General features: G+C 47.7%; 7 protein-coding genes across 7 annotated transcripts; 2 read left to right on the top strand and 5 right to left on the bottom strand.

The window, feature by feature from the left end:
* Positions 1-35: 35 nt before the first annotated feature.
* On the bottom strand, positions 36-4,759 carry GGI43DRAFT_389524 (uncharacterized protein). The gene is made up of 6 exons (XM_083204216.1): positions 3,921-4,759; positions 3,478-3,695; positions 3,055-3,350; positions 1,792-3,000; positions 1,317-1,712; positions 36-1,213 (listed from the first exon to the last, which is right to left on the bottom strand). Exons 1-6 carry the CDS (start codon positions 4,008-4,010, stop codon positions 219-221), a joined length of 3,204 nt encoding a protein of 1,067 aa, XP_083065773.1. The 5' UTR covers positions 4,011-4,759; the 3' UTR covers positions 36-218.
* A 1,664-nt stretch (positions 4,760-6,423) lies between these two features.
* On the bottom strand, positions 6,424-7,460 carry GGI43DRAFT_389522 (uncharacterized protein). Its single transcript, XM_083204215.1, has 2 exons — positions 6,901-7,460; positions 6,424-6,825 (listed from the first exon to the last, which is right to left on the bottom strand). Exons 1-2 carry the CDS (start codon positions 7,244-7,246, stop codon positions 6,638-6,640), a joined length of 534 nt encoding a protein of 177 aa, XP_083065772.1. The 5' UTR covers positions 7,247-7,460; the 3' UTR covers positions 6,424-6,637.
* A 512-nt stretch (positions 7,461-7,972) lies between these two features.
* Positions 7,973-9,610, bottom strand: GGI43DRAFT_3349 (uncharacterized protein). Its single transcript, XM_083202033.1, has one exon. The coding sequence runs from the start codon at positions 9,515-9,517 to the stop codon at positions 8,678-8,680; it is 840 nt and encodes a 279-aa protein (XP_083065771.1). The 5' UTR covers positions 9,518-9,610; the 3' UTR covers positions 7,973-8,677.
* A 1,595-nt stretch (positions 9,611-11,205) lies between these two features.
* On the bottom strand, positions 11,206-11,617 carry GGI43DRAFT_378178 (mRNA splicing protein SMX3; the record flags this gene model as incomplete). Its single annotated transcript, XM_083202658.1, has 3 exons — positions 11,206-11,278; positions 11,353-11,444; positions 11,510-11,617. The coding sequence occupies 3 exons, from the start codon at positions 11,615-11,617 to the stop codon at positions 11,206-11,208; spliced, it is 273 nt and encodes a 90-aa protein (XP_083065770.1).
* A 537-nt stretch (positions 11,618-12,154) lies between these two features.
* On the bottom strand, positions 12,155-13,968 carry GGI43DRAFT_3455 (BTB/POZ domain-containing protein). Its single transcript, XM_083202193.1, has 3 exons — positions 13,548-13,968; positions 13,382-13,493; positions 12,155-13,323 (listed from the first exon to the last, which is right to left on the bottom strand). Exons 1-3 carry the CDS (start codon positions 13,707-13,709, stop codon positions 12,611-12,613), a joined length of 987 nt encoding a protein of 328 aa, XP_083065769.1. The 5' UTR covers positions 13,710-13,968; the 3' UTR covers positions 12,155-12,610.
* Positions 13,969-14,306: 338 nt separating this feature from the next.
* Positions 14,307-15,374, top strand: GGI43DRAFT_3356 (HD domain-containing protein). The gene has a single exon (XM_083202046.1). The coding sequence runs from the start codon at positions 14,498-14,500 to the stop codon at positions 15,122-15,124; it is 627 nt and encodes a 208-aa protein (XP_083065768.1). The 5' UTR covers positions 14,307-14,497; the 3' UTR covers positions 15,125-15,374.
* A 70-nt stretch (positions 15,375-15,444) lies between these two features.
* On the top strand, positions 15,445-18,845 carry GGI43DRAFT_389514 (uncharacterized protein). Its single transcript, XM_083204214.1, has 3 exons — positions 15,445-16,148; positions 16,213-16,422; positions 16,483-18,845. Exons 1-3 carry the CDS (start codon positions 15,742-15,744, stop codon positions 18,701-18,703), a joined length of 2,838 nt encoding a protein of 945 aa, XP_083065767.1. The 5' UTR covers positions 15,445-15,741; the 3' UTR covers positions 18,704-18,845.
* The last annotated feature ends 422 nt before the right edge of the window (positions 18,846-19,267 follow it).

Below are 19,267 nucleotides of genomic sequence, written 5' to 3'. Positions count from 1 at the left end.
GGCAATAACATTATGTACGTATGAAGAAGCAATAATTAATTTTTTGAAAGCAAATTCATTAAACAGTGCTCATTATAGGTTCATATATTACATTATTTCAGCAGTGGCCACGCACGCCATCAGCGTGGTCGGGTATAGCAACTACTCCTAACTAAACACTTACACAGCTTTTGGAGCAATACTGATACTATAGTAGAAAAATATGACCAACTCGCTCGCTATAATAGCATTCTATGCTCCTCAAACGGAGCCGCATCAATATTATCAATAACAATCTTCCCTGATTGGCTCAATTCTGCGCCAAGATCAGATATTGGCGTGGAAAGCCGAGTATGTGCCACCTCTTGTCTGCTCACTCTCGCTTCGTCTCTTGGGATCCACAGAGTTGGCTTCGGTAGCCAAAGTTCCGGAGGCTCATAGGTAGCACGTTTGTCTCCTTCTTTATATGCAATAGGTGGTCGTTCTTCCTGTGGAATCAGCTTGCGTAATGCCACAAAGTCTTCGTGCTCCTCTGGGTGCAGCCACCTGATAAGAAATCCCGGTGGCTCCTCTCCATCTCCACTCCTAAGAAAAGCAAATGTTCTTCTTAGATATTCGTTTATGCCAGATTTGTCTGCCTCGGTCTTGAATTTCTCTATAGCAGCAGATTTAACCCAATCCGTTATGGCCATTCGGATATTGCTGGCGCCTTCAAGACCCCTATTAGAGACCACATGGTGATCATCTTCGTCAGAGTCCTCTAATTCAGGCTCTTCTTCGTCGCCAAATGCTTGTTCCACATCAAAATAGCTGGCCGCTGCACCACCAGCATCATTTCCATTCGCTTCTCCGCTGTCAGCTTCAGCAGCCAGCTTCATCTTTTCCTCTTCTTGGATCTGCTCTTCCAGTGCCAGTGTTTGTGGCAGATTCCACGTGAGGCGCGATATGGCGTCTCTCAGCAAGAAATGAATTAGCCCCGTGAAAAGCAGAAGAGCAATGACTAGCGCCATAGGGCCGTACGCCTTATTTAGAATCAATAGGCCAGTCAGGCATATTTCTGCCAGGTAAAGGCCGATAATCAGCTGCTGCAGTGCGCGCGGATAGAAGAGACCTTTGCTATCCGTCGATGTGTCGAAAACATAGATCAAGTTGTATTTCCAAACCATCCCCATAAACGCCATACCTCCAGCGCAAAACACAAGAATCAATGGCGCAATGCAGGCATATGAAAGTGCTAGTAAAGAATTGCCATGGTCAGTCCAAACTTCCTATTATATGGGCATGAAACAGATGGTTATATAATATGGAGAGAGAGAAAGTAAGAATGCGAGACCTACCAATTACACCCATATTCGTAAACACAGGAAATATGCCACCCCAACGAGCTGGTCGAAGTTTGTGCCAAGTCTTAAATCGTGCCCTTGGTATATCAGTGGTTTTCGCCACAATTTGATGGCGAATCAGCGAAGACGCTTGCAGGATGCCAGTTCCACCAGTAGCCAAGCACTGGATCAGAATATATGACAGATAGAAATTAGATGCCTTGGGCAGATTTTGTGCAAGAAGTGACTGGATGCCGAGGGGATTTTGGATGATGCTTTGAAGTGCTCCTGAGGCAGCCGAAGTGATGGTTGTGACCAAGAATACTTGCACGACTTGAAACGCAAAATATGCATTTTGCGTAAAGAGCTCTCCGATAACGAGAGAAGGAATTCCAGATTGTGCAGCACAAACTACAAAGTGGATAGACGTTAGTTTTAGTTCATATTCCTTGTTATAGCCATAAATGATAGGGAAAGAGGAGTTTCTTACTTCTCAAGAGGATTGGTACCAGTGCCATGAGTACAGATAGAGCAAAGGGCGGGAGAAAACCACCGATAACACCTTTCACAAAACTAGGTAAATCGTTGACCCAATGAAGAAACGGAACTTCTTTGGTCAGGAAATCAATGTTGGAAACGATGCCGACAAAGGCTGAAGGAATGGACCAGAAGATGATGCTAGCGGTAATGCCACAGAGTACCAGGAGACGCCGAATAATGCGTTCCCACCATCTCATTCTCAGGGACTCCCATATAACCTCCTCTGGGCGAATTCCAAGCAGACCGGGCGCCATCTGTAATGGCATATGATGCACCACAACTTGCTGCGCAGCATGAGCAGCCTCTTGGGTATCAAATTCAATGAAAGCAGCGGAGAGAGGGTCGGCTTCGCCTCTCCGGATTCGGCGTCGTAGTTGATAGATTTCCTTATTCAGCTCCTTGAGTCTATTGCGAGTCCAGCGAATTGTATCGACTCGACGACCGAAATTACCGATGGGTCGATGGTATGGCCTAGCTTCGGCCGGTATCCATTGGGCCGCGACAGAGCCTCTAACGTCCGGCAAGTTGGGTCTTAAGCCGTAGGGATGAACATAGTCCAAATCCTCAGCTTTGATCTCCTCCTGTTCTTCGTGAACAGTCACATTTTTGCCTCCTTCAGCGTTGTCAATGTTCTCTTGAATTTCGATATCCGGCACAAATTGAATATCAGATAATACTGCTTCCCGCGGCTCGTCAGACTGTTGAACAGTTTCGCCACTGTCTACAGTACTCATCTCATTATGCGATGGCGTGTCTTTCCCATTTCCAGCATTTTGGCTATTCAGAGCTCGATTTTCACGCCCTGTTGTGAACCAGCTCCGCACACCAGCAGACTCTGGATTCTTGCGATAAAACTTGTTGCGGGCAGCATTAGCCTTCTTGATTAGAGCAATCTCGGCTTTCTCCAGTCGCATAGCAGTCTGCTCCCTTTCTTTGACCAAATTTGCAAGTTCTTTTGTTGTACGTGGGATGAAGATTCGCTTTGCAGAATCGCCATAGAGCTTTCGAAGTCTGGCTTCATCGCGGTAAGGTTTCGGCACGCAAAGCAAGAGCATTGTCTTGGATGATAGTCGATCAGCATAATACGGCGACGAAAGATATGCCTGGCGCAGGTTAACGAAGTAGATGCACTCTCGGACAATTGTAAGTAGCGTAAATCCTTCAATTTCATGTTAGTGGACGTCGTATAGACCAATTGCTAGCAGCGCCTTACCAAAGAATAACCAGGCAACTATGGCATGGGCCCATAGCTTTACCGATCCTGTGACGACATTACCAATCGTCAAGAGTTCGAGCTGAGTGAGATCATTGCCGCCGGTACCGTGTATCGGAAAGAGGATTGGCCATACGATGCAGCAGCCAACAAGGCAAATATTCCGCAGGACTTTGAGGTAGCGAAGGAAAAAGTAGGCGTCGAGAGAGCCATAGTTGAGAACATAAGTATCTGGGATCTTGTAAAAGGGCTTGATCCAATTGAATAGGCCAGAGGGCAGCTCAGGGGTGGGTATTCTAAGATGGCTTGTGTTAGATTTAAACAAACATTAAAGTCCAAATAGTTTTGTGAATCGAAGCTGGGTTTAAAGAACCGTCCAAGAGGTCTAGTCTAGTCCGAAGCGATGAGAAAGGGAGTTCTTACTCTGGGTATCGAAGACTGGGAATAGTTTTCGGTGCATAAACCCGCTTGCAACGCGGCCGCAAAAGGATGAAACAGAGCAAGCAAATGCTCAGATATATCGCGACGGGGGCAAAGGTAGCACCAAGTTTGGACAGAGAAGCTGTCTTATTGCCATTTGCTGTGCTCAAAGTACCACCACTGGAGCCGTCGCGACCAGATCCAACTCGAGTGTCGTTAGGCTGCAAAACAAAGAGTTAGCTCAAAGTAAACCGGCGCGCAGCGTCAATGGAGTTGTGGCTTGAATTGGCCCCCAGCCCAGAGCTGCCCCATCCCGCTTCAGCTCCCAAGGTGCAGCGCCAGCTGGCGATGTTGTGGATTGCGGACAGAAGCGAATCGCGGCAGCATGATGGTTCCAGCAAATAGATTTGCGTATTGGGGCGAAACGCCAAGGCGGCAGAACGTACCAGCGTGAGGCCCCTCTCCAGGACCCCGTGCCATGACATGGCGATGTCGAGAAGCTGGCGATGAGGAAGAAGCTCAGGCTGCAATGGCATCGCACAGGCAAGACATCTTCACCGCTGACAGAGGGGGCGAACAGTCGGAATCCGTGTATATTTTCCGTGTCCCATCTACAGGAGAAAAAAATCAAGGCGAGCAGTGCACAGCAGCTGAAGCAGATCCAGCAGCCGATTTTTCAGCAAGCCAGGTTGAGCCGACGGCGCACAAAACTAGTCGCAGGCTCTACTTGTAGTATTCTGCACAAGGCCGCCGTGAGCCACATGAAAAAGGCATTTAGCCCGGTTTACCAATTAGGCGATGGCACGGCTCCAGGGTCCGAGTGACGAGCCGGGGGCAGGTTGACTGTCAATCTATCAGCGAGAGGGGACAGCAACGATTGATGTCAGCCTTTTTTGTTTCTCCTCATCCCCTGTAACCTCGCTGCACTATCACTGACAGGCTGACCGCGCCTCTGGTAGACCGGCACAGGAGCCCCATCTCATCTGGGATGGTGGATGGCAATCAAAGGGGGCAATATTATTTAGTGCGAGAAGGCAGCTGAATGTGCGCCGTAAGGCTTGCTCGACCCGTTCACACGTATCCCCGGCATCAAGGGTGATCCCTGTCTGCTATCGCCAATCGGAAACGCAGATAGGGTTCAGAATCTTCTGTGTCCTCCTCTGCTTCGTACCGGTAGTTGGCAGTGCTCGTAGTCCGTATATACGGGATCATGTACGGTGTACAACGAGTGGCATGTACAAGTGTATGCGCGAGAGCGGGCTCGGATCCTAGATGCACTTAAAGTGGGGAGAGAGGCGAAGCGAGACGCAAATGTGGATGATGAAGTTGCTGGTGCTGGCCCGCCCGGTGCATGTCTCAAGGAACCATCACCGAGCTGATTTGTTGAGTGCGACGAATTAAAATTGGCGATGCAGCGCTAAAGTAAATCCAGACCTGTCAATGTCTCGGAGGACGCCTGAATGATGTGATGTTGAGAGAAGAGGAAAATAGGAGCAAGTTGTGTGCTACGACATTGGTACTGTATGTATGTCGGTACACGTAGGTATGTACCTTGCCAGGTCGTATATATGGGCGAGGTACCACTTTGTTTAATCTTATGTCCTATCTCAGTCACCAGTGGCATCACCCGTTTGTTGTACTTTGTAAGACCGTAATCCGTGCTTTTTCGATCTAGAACTCGCTGCTAGGATCATCGTCTGGCCTCTGGGAAAGTGACATGTCAGACTTTGGTCTTTTAGCTCTTCGCTCCCTGCATTTACCCACTCTATACCTCTTTGAAGAGTACCTTTCGCAACATCTCAGCCTTTTGCTGTCCTATTTTCCTCTCTTCTTTTTCTCACATGTCATTGCCAAGTAGGATCTAAAATTCCCAGTAGACTACAGGGATACGAGTCAAGACGGCTTCTCATCCAACGGTTAGTGAGCTGATCAGTGAAGTAAAACGGCGTTCCTGAGCCGCTCCGAGGCTTGGCCCAAGGCTCTGCTCCATGGGGTTTAGCCCAGTGAATAGTGGCGAGCTGAAGGCCCCCAAAAGACCCCCGGCGCTTTTTAGTGGCAGCCCTCGTACCTCTGGAAAAAGGCTCGGGGTAAACGATGCCGCCATTGATATGGGTATAGACCATATGTCGGCTTAAGAATAGGCCTGAGGCGCTTTCTCATGTACATTGTTCAACTTACAAGTAGACAGTATCGTAACTAATTTTTATTTAGATATCCAACCTATATACGCGTGGGCGTATTATCTCTGTCTACTCACGTCAGGTTGTTTTATCCAGCACCAGTTATAACTACTAGCTGAGCCAATGGCCCAGCTTCATAATAACAGAGCAGCACAAGCAGCATACCCTATGAAATGCAATAGCAACAACAATCGGCCTCTTATTGCGTACAATTATTTGAAACACAGGAAGACATATATTTGGAATAACAGGGCAGTTTATTCAACTTAATCTAATTATTCATTTACCTTTGAATCATCTCCTGTTTTACCACGGTATCCTAAGCGCCCGCACTGCGACCCCAAAAGGGGCCACCTAACATAGAAGATTGAGTTATGAGCTATATGAGCAGTTCTATCAGTGTAACTAGGCTAGGTGGCCATGTTTAATTTTTCTTCGATCCATAATCTCAAGCCACCGCATCCACACATGCTACTGTGACGACGAGCTGAGGTATACAAGTCTATACAAGCAGTAGTGTGAATCACCGCGCTCACCAGGGAGATATCTGTTTCTATTTATTCGAAAATTAGTCCGGCGTGGCTTCGGTGAGGCTTCGGAAAGTCAGCCAAATCTGAGAGTGAAGACTTCGTATGACCAAGCCGCAGCCCCAGCGAAGGAGGCTCGTATAGCCATCGTCACCGTCTGTGAATACATCCACTCGCCATCTACTTCGCGAAAGCCTACTTAATATCCCATTATAAGCACTTGTACACATATGTCTTAAATCTGTCAAATGAATTCAAGCCTCAATTTAGCTGGCCAAACTTTCTTAGCCGCAAAGGCGACAAAAGAGGGTATCATCGCTTGCTATGGTAATCCTAAACAAAACCCCTTGCCCAATGTTCTCATATGCTCCGCCAAAGCCACAAAGCCATATCTAAAATTCGCCTGTAACAAACCAAAAATCTCGCCAACGGCATTAATGTGTTAGCCGAGATCTCTTAATCAGGCAATGCACCAACCTCCTCCGTAAAATCCCACACGTCTATATCCTCCACCACCACCATCCAGCCATCTTCTACCTCGTGACAAGGACTTTGCACTTGCCTTCCGGCGGTCTGCTGCTCATCATCAAGGCTCAGATTGGCCAAAGCGCCGGAAAGACCTGAAACTTGGCCTTGATTTTCTTCTGTCCATGTTCTCTTGTGTTAGCCTTTCCGAAACTTGAACCAGTTTTTGAAGTAGTGATTAGTGGCAAGCTTACCAGGCTCGACTTCTCGTCGCTTTTCCACCTCCTTGGAACTACGCTTGTGCGTAGACCCGGGATCTCTATCAATGGCCTTCCCCTTGTCGGCCTTCTTCCCCTTGCTCCGAGGCTTCTTCTCATCACCTTCATGAGGAGCCATAGACTGCATCTCGAATGTGGTATATGCAACATCTGCTGGCTGCTCATAAAGCGACTCCCGGAACAGCGACATTAAATCTCGCTTCGTGTTCCGCGCCTCCTTCTCCCCCTTTCCCATCAAATAACCTCGTTTGGAGGACTCTCCCTTGGATTCTCCGTCTCCCCGGCGACAACTTGTCTCAAAGTTTAATCCCATTGTAAACATTTGTCTGGGAGTAGATATACCCTCGAGCCCAAGTAGGGAGCAGTATGATGCAAGGTTAATTGGGACTTCAGGAGCACCAGCTACTGTACCAGGTTATGGTAGCTGATGGTTATAAGATAAAACGAAGGATATGAGTAGTGGACAACGAAGGGAAAATCTCCGTGACAAGATGGGGGAAACCGAAGATTATATAGACGGAGCAGATAGACGAAACAGATAGACCAGAAAACCAGCCCTCGCGTACAAAGTTTGTGACCAAATTTACCGAGCCGTATTCTCGCGAAGACGCCCATTTCAAACTTTTTTTAATATAAAATAGCTCTCTATCTACTTATACATACCGGATTTACGATTTACAATTCAATCACACGACCAAAAGATCAATAAGTAGTAGATATCGATCCAAATCACTCACCTAAAAGGTTCGTGTTAAGCTCTTCGGATGCTCCCACCTCGAAGTTTCCTCTGTGGCTGGCATTTCCATCCTCAACAAAAGCGGATGCTTAAGTAGTCCCATTTCCCAAATTCATGTTCCCCCCCCCCCCCCCCCCCCCCCAAAGTTTTCTTCTTCTTTTTCTTTTTTTAGGGGGGGCAAACGGAGCTGTCCACAGGAATTATTGTTATGAAGAGGGAAATTAACGATTAAAAAAAAAAGAGAAAAAAAGCTACTAATTTTCTCGAGTCTTACGAAGTTCCAGCTAAATGTCTACGAATAGATTCATCACATTATTAAAAGAAGCAGATAGATTATTCTCATCAGTCAGTACTGTTAGATTCACTATAGTCATCTATACAAGTATCTAACCCGGCAGTAATCCTTAACCATCTGCCTAATCCTCCACATCCTCAAAAACCTTTTTTTGATTTGGCTAGCCCGGGATCATTTTACATAACCTGATCCCGGGCCACATCCATGACCTTGTCGTAAAAATGTTGTCCAGAGCTGGAAACCCGCCCCCCTTTCTCTGTATGCTCTACAAGAGTTGAAAGAGGGTGGATTTTACTCCGGTCTTGGCTGAATGTCAAGAGCTTGGGTGGGACAGGTACCGCCTATCCGAAGCTCTTGACAAAAAGGTGCTCAAGAATCATTAAAACAAGCTACTCGTCGAGGTGGGAGGTACCACTCCAACGAGGGGCCGCAGCATCGACCCAATGGTCATCACACGCACCATGGTGAGGGATCATAGCATCAAGACCAGCTTGGCATGCTGTGTGATCCGCCCCAGAGGGCGCGGTGGGGAAATCTACATAGAAGCAAAAGAGTGTGCTTGTATATGTATTACCACACAACAACATTAAATGTGTGTTACCGACATGAGTAGACGTTGCAGGATCATTATGCAGTAGTCATTCAGTCGTAAGGCGTCAACATGTTGACCTTTTCTCTTCGGTCTTTTTTCTCGTATTATCCCACTGTATAGTTTGAATCTCTCAACCAACAATGATGCCGTTGCGGCGGGCATCAGCGGGGTTAACCTCGTACTCGTACTCATCATCACTGGCATCGCTGGCGCAGGAGGAGCTGTCCTCTGAGTAGCCACATCGAGCACCGCCACAGTCGATCTTGACACGCTCGCCCTTTCGGGTGATTCCATAGCGCTCGCATGTGCATGAGCTGCAGTCGGAGTTGGGAGTGCTGTAGCCAGAGAGCGAGGAGCTGGGCGATGAGCTGTCGGAGCGGTATGAGAGGCTGGAGCCGTTGGATGAGACGGGAGAGGTGCTGAAGTCGGTGAGAACATCCTCGAGGCCGGCGCTGCCAAAGCGGGCAGTGAGCTCCTCGAGCTCCTCGTTGTCGTAGTAGTCGGACTCGAGGATGTGCTTGGTGGCATGAGGGGACATGGGCTTGGGGGCCTTGATCTGAGAGATGGAGAGAGGTCGGCCCTTGGGGATGTCGACAGTCAGGGAAGAACGGTGGCGGGAAGATCGGCTCTCCTTGTCCTTGGAAGAGCTCTTGCGGGAAGACTTGGCTGAACCATCCTTGGTGACATCAAGGATGTTGAGCTCTCGGCCGGTGGTGGGCTCAGTGGTGGACTCAACGGAAGGGTTGTGAGCGACGTGGTAGCCGTCGATGATGTAGTAGTACCAGTATCGCTTGCCAGCCTCGAGGGTGGAGTTCTGGAACTTGAAGGTACCCTTCCATGTGCCGGACTTTGAGGTCTTGTCCTTGGCAAGGGGGAGCTGGCCGACGTAGTTGTCCCAAGAGCCGAGAAGGTGGACAGTCTTGACGCCAGAAGAGACGCGAAGAGAGAAAGAAAGTTGGATGGAAGACATGTTGATTAGGGGTATTAAGTTGTTGTGATTAGAGAGATGCTCGTTGTAGAAAGTCTAGTGATTCTTAGGCAAAATGCTAAAATTGGTGTTTGTTCGCCAGCGAGCAAGTGAAATCCACAATTCTGTTTATAAGGGGGTATCAATTAAGGTGTCGTGATGCGTAAAAATCATGCAAAGTGTAAAAAAATCAGTGTAAAAAATTATCTCGTCTCAAGCTGACCGGCAACTGAGATGTTTGGTGGTGTAATTGGCAGTTGAAGGTTTTTGGTGTAAGTGAAAACGAGATAGGAGTATTAGAAGTAAAAGGGGAGACCAGCTCCAGAACAAAAAACAAAAACAAACAAGGGGAAAAAACAGAAAGGTGGATTTGAGGTTGGCAGAACTTGCTGAAGAACAAGAAAAAAGAGAAATGAATGGGCGGGTGTTGGTCGCCTTGATATATGTTTTGAGAAGCGCGGGCCAGAGGGAGAGGCCGCGATGACAGCGTCCACTCCAGAGTGGCCAAGTCCATCCTGCCTGTTGGTCTAGGACACAAGAAGCAAGGCAAATGCGTAGTGTCTGCAACCTCTTCGCCCTTCACCAAGCATGTGTCTATCACAGTGGGCCAATAGCGCGGCAAAGACCCAGACCAAGCTTGCATCGCGGACAGGGGTCGGGCGGTTAACTATTTTTTTGTGGCGCCCATCCACAGCACCGCTGGCGTCTAAACACTGCGCTTGATTGGGCTGCCGCCGTCAAGTCTCGTCACCTGCAGATCGCCCGGATCCAGGGCGCGGGGCTGCTTCTCGCTCTCACTGGCCGATGGGATGGCTACAGCCGTAATTGCGCACGCCGGCGCCCTTTTTCGTGTACGGCCGAGCTGTCCGTGATTCGCTGAAGCGCTTGCGGGTGGATTAAGGTAGTATTGGCCCAGCCGATGAGTGCATATACTGTAGGCGAACAAACAAACATAAACAAGCTATCCTGGATGGGGATTAAAGCTGCAGGCGCTGCTTTTTGAATCACATTTCGGCGGTGGAGCCAACAGCTTCAGTATTGCGAAACTTCATTTGGTTCATATGCGTGATCCAAGCTTAGAAAGCCCAGAGATTGTCAGTATGTATATAACGGGGCTTGTGTAGTTTGCTTAGCCGTAGCTTGATGTTATTAGATTCGGCAGAAAAGCTGTTGAGGAAGTTGGCAGAGTACAGGGTAAAACAGGACCCGAGGTATGACTTCATATACCCAGTTCAAAGGCCAGCCACAAGACATTATCTATATCATTGGCTTGTCCCTGCATAAAGCACTTGGGTAGCCAACAGAAATGGCGTTATGATGCCACGGCACGTGCAGCCAAGATTCCAACTCGCAACAAGCAATTGTTGCCAATAAGAATAAAACTGAAAGATCAATCCGAAAAGTAAAGACCGATGCTGATTGATGAATAGCTAAATATTTCGAGATGGCGCCTTGAGTAATCGTGGCTTCCCCTATCTTGTCTGTGTATGCCCTGGTATATCATTCTTTTGGTTGCAGGTATCGAAATCGAACCCGACTTAATTCGTTCCCATCGTGAAACTTTTCATGAGTAATGTCCTTCCGATGGTGTGTACAGCTTTCCCGTCTCAGCCCAACAGCAAATCAGCCCTCAATGCCATATTTCCAAATGCTTAACGGCGGAAGAGTCTGTTCTCTCGTGTATCCCCTCTTCAGTCCTCCATTCTAGTATCCCCACCGCTTTCCTTCTGGTCGGCGCCGCGGATGTAAAGAACGTTATTGCACCTATCCCAGCTCGTTAGAACCCATGCACAAGGTAGATAGAGAGAGGCGATGTCGCCATCCACGGCAGCACCTACCGGATGAGAACTTGGCCCAGCTCGCCGGTCAGCTTGTCGTTTAGGTATTCTTCGGTATTGGACAGCTGCAGGTTCATGTAGCTATCAATGGACTGGGGGTCGCAACGCGCAATTAGCATCATCCAGGGCAGGGGAGCCGCACCTCGACAGAACTCACCACCAATCTTCCCTTGTACTCGGTCTCTCCCCACTTTAGGCGGACTAGGACAGTCTTGTCGACGAGGTCTTGCAGCATGGGCCGCGGGTTGACAGGTACGAAGCTCATCTTGTCTGCTGTGATTCGATTCGCAGGGTTTCTGGGCAAGGCACGCTATCACAAGGCTGAAAGTTTCGCGACTGAGGCCAGACGACTGACCGCCCCACCAAGCTCAATCCGGTTAAATATCGGCTACTGGAGCTATGCGGTTACATAAGCTATTAAGAAATGCATGATATTTGCATGGCCTCAATAGTTGCATATACCTGCGAAGGAAGACGATCCTGGACATTAGCTCTTTCATAGCTCAAAACTCCATAAAAGCAGCGATGTGAAGAGGATACCACCTCATGGCTCGGCCGCCAAACGGGCCTCTATGGCCGGCTAACCAGGCCAACCACGGCATCATCCGCATTTCCCCCTCGCGGCCGCATAAGAAGCGACCTAAGCGTGATGAAATATTGATCACTGGGTACTGCCTGTACGGAACATGAGGCCATTACGGCATTGGTTGGATGGATGGATCATTCATGCATTCTCTTCATGGCCTCCGTCGCATTCTCTGCCTGCATGGCCCGCAGGCAGTAGCAAGAAACAAGAAACAAACAACTAGCTGCGTTTAACGGCGTTTAGTTTCCCTACTTTGTACATACGGGCGAAATCTCCACACCATCCTCGCGGACAGAAAGGAATATTACCATCGCATCTTCCTGCGGCCCATAATGGCGGCCGTGCTACGAGTTATTACGTATTGCCACTACCACAGTCCTCCGTAGTTCTAGTCATGTTCTTGGTCTCTTTGTCTTGTGGTCCCATGCAGTGTCTCCCTTGTATCTTTCCCCTCCTGCTGTGTTCTGCTGCTAGAATGGATATTTATCACCATAGCCTTCAACTCGTAATTAAACAGTCATAGGTAGTTTTTATTCGCCAGCTGCCTAATAGTGTCAAATGTGATTCGACTCTAGCGCCAGCGGGTAAGCATGTCATCAAAGACGTATGTACTATTGCATTCACAAATGTCCCCATATCATATCCCGGTCCAACACATGTCTCCACTCCTATCTATGTAAAATGCCGACATCCACACCAAGAGCACCGAAGAATATACGTCGGTTCAGCAGGGTCGTCTCCGGCTGCCTCAATATAGCTTCCAAATTCCTCGCAACAAGCACCATTTCGACAATACTCCCGGTTGTTTGTTAGATTGACAAGTTTATCAAAGTTTTCAATGACGCGGGCAGTTCTTGCTTCTGCGGCCTGGCATCTGACCTGAAGATCATTTTGCTGTTGCACGCCGACTTGACCCTGCTCGTGCTGTGATGCTTCGAGCAAATGGTCATGATAGTGTAGGACTGAAGCAGCAAATTCGCCAACTAAACTAGTCAACTGGCCAGACTTGCGCAACTCTTTCAACCTCTGGGCTGTGAGAAGTGCCATCATATTGTGCAGCGACTTGTCCCCGCTGACGCTGATGGCCGCTTTCGCTGAGGCAGCAAAGGCCTTGGCGTCCCAGTTTGTGAAATAGGCCTGCTGAATCTTTTGATTCGCAAGCAGGGCAAGGCCTTGGATACCGTAGTAATCCGCAATTGCATTCACTTGTACATGATGCAGTGTGCCTTTGGTGACCACTAGGGCAGGCGTTGGGGGGGCTGTGCTGACTGGCGCCGAGCTGCCTTGGCTCTTTACGGTACTGGGAGCAGCACTAGGCGTTGAAATAGTTGTGCTGGATGTTGCAAAAGTAATACTAGACGTGGCAACAGCGACAGGAGCAGCAACTGTTTAGCCATTGTTAGAATTTTCCAAGTGCAACATCTTTTTGCGAAAAGGACGAACCGTTGTTGTTTGCTTTGACTTTGTCATAATCTCCAGTATATAAATACTCGACCATGCGTCTCACCGTCTCCGCGTCGAAAGCCTCGATGGTGATAATGCCAGACTGAGCTTCCTACCTCAAATTCAGAGCCTGCCTCACCAAGCTCGCCGCGCCGTCATTGCTTACCTTGAACCCCCCCTTAAGGGCTGTGGCAATAACGGACGACTGAGAGCAGGCGACCAGCTTGTGAATTCTGAACTCTTGGCCTTGGCATACTAATTTGAGGTCCGAATATTGGCCAGAGGTCATTAGGTGAGTAAAATCGATTGCTGCTCGAGCTGCCGCCATGTTGTCTCACAGGCCTAGATGGCGGGCCGATCCACACTAAATCGGTGATGGCTTGCAATGGTGGCAGGGGTGGATAAGGTGTAACGGATCGTGATCCCCACCAGAATTCTAAAGAAGAAACATTTGTATTGTGGGTTTTTTTGTGGGCTCGCCTTTTGTGGGTGTGACCCTGGGCGGTGAACGAGCGCGCCGAGATTCTTCCGGCTGCCTGCCTTGGGCAGTACTAGGTAAGCATTTCGCCAAAGTGCTCTGTACAGCACAGAAAGAGGCAGCAAAATGTTTTATTTGTAGATATGAGTCTACTGATAGGCGAATCGCCTCGCTGTATAGCCTGTTTTGATGCATGATTTGGCGGAAAATGTTGGCTTCTACATTCCACCGGCGTGTGCTGCGTTAAACTAGGGTCACGTGAGCACTTGCCGGCTGACTCAACCTTTCGGCCAGCCTAAAGAGGATATGCTAGACGAATCTCAGATGCTAATATTGAATGCCCCAAAAAGTATATATACCTACGACAACCATCCGATTTTCACTGACGAAAACTCCGATTGCGTTTTAGCAATGAGTTGGCAGATATCTGGCAATTGATCAAGCTGGGATATATTATCGAGTTGGCAAATTAGGGCAGATGAACAGGAAATATTGGCTCTGAAAACATACAATCTTGTCGTTATATATTGAAGAAAAGAAAAAAGGAACAAAAATCTCGTTCACTGCTATAACTGGCAGAGGGATTAAAAAGCCAAAAACACATAGATTGCACAATCTTTATCATTTCAAGTGTCGTCATGAGCTCCCCTCTCACAGTGGACCCGGCACTCATTGCCAAGGTGACCGACTATATAAAGGTCTACATGTCCAACTATGATCCATCACACGACTACAGCCACATCAAGCGCGTGGTGCACCTTGCACAGACAATTCAAGCGCATGTCCCCAACACGAACCGCGATATCGTCACTCTTGCGGCGCTGCTACACGACGTAGGCGATAGAAAGTACCTTAAGCCCGGAGAAGACGCCACGCGCATGATCTTTACCGCCTTGACGAATCTTGGGGCGTCTGAGGCCCTGGCAGAGAAGATACAAATAATCTGCCTTGGAGTTAGCTATTCGAGCGAAATCAAGGATCCGGCACGCGTGGTGGCGCTTATTAAAGAATACCCGGAACTCGCTGTTGTGCAAGACGCCGATCGACTGGATGCTATTGGAGCGGTGGGCATTGGCCGAGCTTTTACTTTTGGGGGAGCCAAAGGAAGGGCCCTGGACGATTCTATTGGCCACTTTGAAGAGAAATTATTAAAACTGGAGTCTATGATGAAGACGGACGTTGGAAGGGAAATGGCTCGGGAGAGGACGGAAAGGATGAGGCTCATGAAGGAGTGGTTCCAGCAGGAGACCGAGGGAGTTGAGTAGAGTGCCCCTTGGAGAGTCGCATTGTTGATATAGGCATTGGACATCAGGAGGCAAGATACATGTCGTTTTTCTGTAAGTAGATGCTATAGAGAGTTTGCATTAAGATAGACAGCCATGATGATGAGTCTACATGTAATTAACCGAAGCGTATGATGCACCTCAAAATCGACTATTGTACCAGCAAATTAGTCAAGTATATCCTGGTAGTAAATTCAATAATACATGTTTACTATGCCCACTAAGTGAGATATGGCTTTTTATCTAATCCATTGATGTGGACGATCTTACATGCAGGTACTTACTTAACAGCCTCCTAGGGTAGATAGCCCGGCTTCGCCAAACTGCCTACATGTATGTAAGGTACTAATAGCAGCCTTATAATGTAGATCTAATTACCACACACTTTAACGCAAAACTCAATACTCGTTTAGGACGTAGACTCGATCTAGGACAGAAGTCGCTATTGTACGCTAAAAATGATCATCACGTGTAATAGATTGCATCTTCAGCTCAGCTCAGCTCAGCCTCGTCGTCGCCTAATTACTTGGTCGTGCGATGATCCTGCATACGATTGCATCAACTAGAATAACCTGGTGTCGCGTCAAGCACATTTAATTATGGAGACTTCGAGTGTGACAGTCGCTGCTGATTTATCTGCCAAAATCATCATATTGTGCTCTCAGTACATTGTCGGTGTTGCTAATGCGCGAGCTGAGATCGAACGTCTCAAAGAACAACTGAAGAATCTGGAGACGACTCTTCGCCGTGCTAATCATCTCCTCGAACAGCCAAACAGTCAATTTCTATCTGCATCTCGAGAACTGAATGACCCACTCCAGAGATGTCAAGCCGAACTTCAACGGCTGCAAGATAAGCTTGAACCAAGTGCGGCGCAGAAGGCAATGCGGCGGTTTGGTCTTCGCGCGGCGAAATGGCCGTTCAGAAAAGGTGACGTTGAAGCCATTATTGCTTCTCTTGTCGATTACCGAGAGGCAATTACAGCCATTTTGCAGATCGATCAGACGTAAGTCACAGCTCCCAGTGAATATAAGCACAATGGTAGAAACAGTAGCTTATACTTGCGTCAGAAAGCTTCTTCTTAATATCAACGAAAGAATCGAGAATCTATCGCTCCAACCAGGCGGCAATACATCAGTGAATTGTAAACCCCATTTCATCGTACCATTCCCCCGCGATCCAGATTTTGTGGATCGCCCAGCCCTTCGGCAGTGGCTCGAAGAGCAGTACAATGCAAGCCTGGCCCGTCGAATAGCACTAGTTGGCATGGGTGGATTTGGGTGAGCCTATTCCCTACTGATTCATAACCTTATAATAGTCCAAAGCTAAAAAGGCCAAAGGAAATCCCAGATTGCCATCGAATTTGCACATAGAGTGCACATCACGTCACCCGAAAACAGTGTATTTTGGGTGCATGGGGGCACGGAGGCGAGATTCGAAGAGTCGTACCGATCGCTTGCAAACACACTCGCGTTGCCTGACCGCAATGATCCAAATGTCAACGTTCTTGCCCTTGTTCGCGATTGGCTGCAAAAGGCAGAAGCCCAGCCCTGGTTGATGATCTTGGACAATGCTGATGAAATGGAGACATTATTTCCCAACAGCGAGAATAAAGACAATCAACGGGAACCTTTAGCGTCCTACCTGCCAAAAACAGGCAATGGGAAGATTGTAATCACATCGCGCAATAGAAGCGTGGCAGAAAAACTGACTGGCAGCCATAAAGCCATCCGAGAGGTCCCCACAATGGATAGTCTTGAAACTCTGAAGATTCTTGAAAATAAATTGAGCCGAGATGTCGACCGGGACGCAGCTATAGATCTCGCTCGTGCCCTGGATTTTATTCCACTTGCCGTGAACCAGGCAGCTGCATATATCAACCGACACGCACCTCGCGTCTCCATCAGAGCATATCTCGATGAATTCCAGCAAAACGAAGAACAAAAAAAGAGTCTCTTGAATAGGGATGCTGGTGATCTTCGGCGGCGTGAAGATGTTTCGAATTCTGTTGTAATTACATGGCAAGTTACCTTTGAACAGATCCGACAAGAGAGGCCAACAGCAGCGAACTTGCTTCTACTTATGAGTTTCTTCCAACCACAAAATATTCCTAGATTTATGCTATCTGGCTACAATATTGTTGCCTCCATCGAAGATGTGAATAGCGATAGCTATGAAAATATCGAGGTTAATCTAGGTGAAGATCTAGGTGAAGATCTGGAGGATGACTTGGATGTTCTTCAGAGCTATTCCTTCATCAGACTATCCACCACATCTGGACTGTATGATATGCATGCTCTCGTGCAGTTCTGTACTAAAGTTTGGCTTTTGGAATCCAGCGAGGACAACTATGCCCGATTAAAATACCTATTCTGGGGTCTCGGTGCGGAGCATTTCCCTAGCGGTGAATTTGGGACATGGGCTAGATGTCGGCTTTTACTGCCTCACATGAAGTCATGCTTGGATGAAGAACCTACAAATGATCTTGATGTCATTGAATGGAGTGGGCTGCTGGCAAAGGTCTCGTGGTATATGCTGCAGATTGGAGATTACTTCGCAGCCGAGAGCATCACTCTAAAAATTCTTGACTCAAGAAAGAAGCTGCTGGGAGATGATGAGAATCTTTATACGATGAAAATTATGGCTATCTTATCAGCAGCATATTTTTCACAAGGAAGAGTTGATGAAGCCGAATTGCTACTTTTGAAGGTAATAAGGGCTTCAACAAAGTTGTGTGGAGACGAGCATCCTAAGACAATGGGCTATATGTCTACTCTGGTAAATATACATCGAGTACAAGGCAGATTTGGAGACGCGGAATTGCTTGGGGTGCGGGTGGTGGAGACCTCAAAAAAGATATGGGGAGACGAGCATCTTACGACATTGAGCAACATGTCTAACCTGGCAAATACATATCGAGAACAAGGGCGATACGCAGAGGCAGAATTGCTTGGGGTGCAGGTGATGGAGACGTCAAAAAAGATATTAGGAGATGAGCACCCTGAAACATTGGACAGCTTGTTTTTCCTGGCATCCACATATAAGAAGCAACAGCGATTAGCAGAGGCAGAATCATTATTTTTGCAGGTAACACAGACAAGAAAGAAAATACTTGGGGATGAACATCCCAGGGTTCTTCGCGATATGTTTAATCTATGCCTCATATTTCAAGAGCAAGGGCGGTTAAGGGAGGCAGAGTTGTTGGCTAAACATGTGATAGAGACAAGAAAGAGGATACTAGGGGATGAACATCCTGACGTGCTTGAAGCTATGAACGATCTAGCGGATATGATGAGAGAACAGGAACGATTAACAGAGGCAGAGTCATTATATGTGGAGGTGATAGAGACAAGAAAGAAGGTGCTAGGGGATGAGCATCCTGACGTATTTGACTCTATGATTGATCTCGCAATTGTATTCCAGCAGCAGGGCCGCTTGGATGATGCACTGAAGCTATTACGCGATACTGTTTCTCGTATGCAACGCATTCTAGGCCCAGAGCACAAGGTTACGTTATTTGGGTCAAAAATTCTCAGAAAATTGGAACAGGAGCAGGCTTAGACAAGAATTCTTGGAAGGCATAATATTGTGGATTATTAAATATGACATTCAGCTCAAAAAACCCAAGATATTCCATTATACTCGCTGATTCCCCTTCTAGAACCTGATTTAAGGTTCTATCAACCTCTTAAAGACAAGTGATCACGGCACTCTTTGATAGTCACTGTATAGACCTTCGCTTGCTTGCAGTGCAACGTGATTCGCATAAAGAGGATTTGTTTCTGTTTATTATCCAAGTTGAGTAAGCTTCTTTCTTGCTTTTTCAGCTATTTATCGCCTATTCTAGTGAATAGTTGTATAGATGGCTAGTTTAGAGTCCTACCTAATAGCTAGTTTCTAAATAGAACCGGTCTGCTCTTGCGGCAACCAGCGGAATTAGTGACGTAGCAAGCAGAGAGATCAATGCAATTAGAGGCATTTCTTGTTAAATATTGTATCTCCGATAAAGCCTATTCCCCAGGTTTGCTTCCCCATTGTTCCCACCACGTGAATCGAGACCGTTTCCGCTGTTCCCGTTCTATTCCACGCACAAGAGCGGATCCCGCTGTGGTTGGTATCCGGGTG

Source organism: Trichoderma evansii (assembly GCF_050947405.1).
Source record: "Trichoderma evansii strain SZMC 28006 chromosome Unknown GGI43scaffold_1, whole genome shotgun sequence".
NCBI classification, from domain to species: Eukaryota; Fungi; Ascomycota; class Sordariomycetes; order Hypocreales; family Hypocreaceae; genus Trichoderma; species Trichoderma evansii.
Note: the sequence above shows the minus strand (reverse complement) of the source record. Positions and strands in the feature narration are given on the sequence as shown.

Excerpts from the sequence above, each read along its gene's own strand:
- GGI43DRAFT_389524 (XM_083204216.1), bottom strand. The coding sequence starts at position 4,010 with ATGCCATTGCAGCCTGAGCTTCTTCCTCATCGCCAGCTTCTCGACATC. Across the intron at positions 3,696-3,920 it reads TGGAGAGGGGCCTCACGCTG|CCTAACGACACTCGAGTTGG; the intron begins GTACGTTCTGCC and ends TTTGTTTTGCAG. Across the intron at positions 3,001-3,054 it reads AGTTGCCTGGTTATTCTTTG|GATTTACGCTACTTACAATT; the intron begins GTAAGGCGCTGC and ends ATGAAATTGAAG.
- GGI43DRAFT_389522 (XM_083204215.1), bottom strand. The coding sequence starts at position 7,246 with ATGTTTACAATGGGATTAAACTTTGAGACAAGTTGTCGCCGGGGAGAC. Across the intron at positions 6,826-6,900 it reads GCGACGAGAAGTCGAGCCTG|AAGAAAATCAAGGCCAAGTT; the intron begins GTAAGCTTGCCA and ends GAACATGGACAG.
- GGI43DRAFT_3349 (XM_083202033.1), bottom strand. The coding sequence starts at position 9,517 with ATGTCTTCCATCCAACTTTCTTTCTCTCTTCGCGTCTCTTCTGGCGTC.
- GGI43DRAFT_3455 (XM_083202193.1), bottom strand. The coding sequence starts at position 13,709 with ATGGCGGCAGCTCGAGCAGCAATCGATTTTACTCACCTAATGACCTCT. Across the intron at positions 13,494-13,547 it reads CCCTTAAGGGGGGGTTCAAG|GAAGCTCAGTCTGGCATTAT; the intron begins GTAAGCAATGAC and ends AATTTGAGGTAG. Across the intron at positions 13,324-13,381 it reads AGTCAAAGCAAACAACAACG|TTGCTGCTCCTGTCGCTGTT; the intron begins GTTCGTCCTTTT and ends ATGGCTAAACAG.
- GGI43DRAFT_3356 (XM_083202046.1), top strand. The coding sequence starts at position 14,498 with ATGAGCTCCCCTCTCACAGTGGACCCGGCACTCATTGCCAAGGTGACC.
- GGI43DRAFT_389514 (XM_083204214.1), top strand. The coding sequence starts at position 15,742 with ATGGAGACTTCGAGTGTGACAGTCGCTGCTGATTTATCTGCCAAAATC. Across the intron at positions 16,149-16,212 it reads ATTTTGCAGATCGATCAGAC|AAAGCTTCTTCTTAATATCA; the intron begins GTAAGTCACAGC and ends TACTTGCGTCAG. Across the intron at positions 16,423-16,482 it reads GTTGGCATGGGTGGATTTGG|GAAATCCCAGATTGCCATCG; the intron begins GTGAGCCTATTC and ends AAAAGGCCAAAG.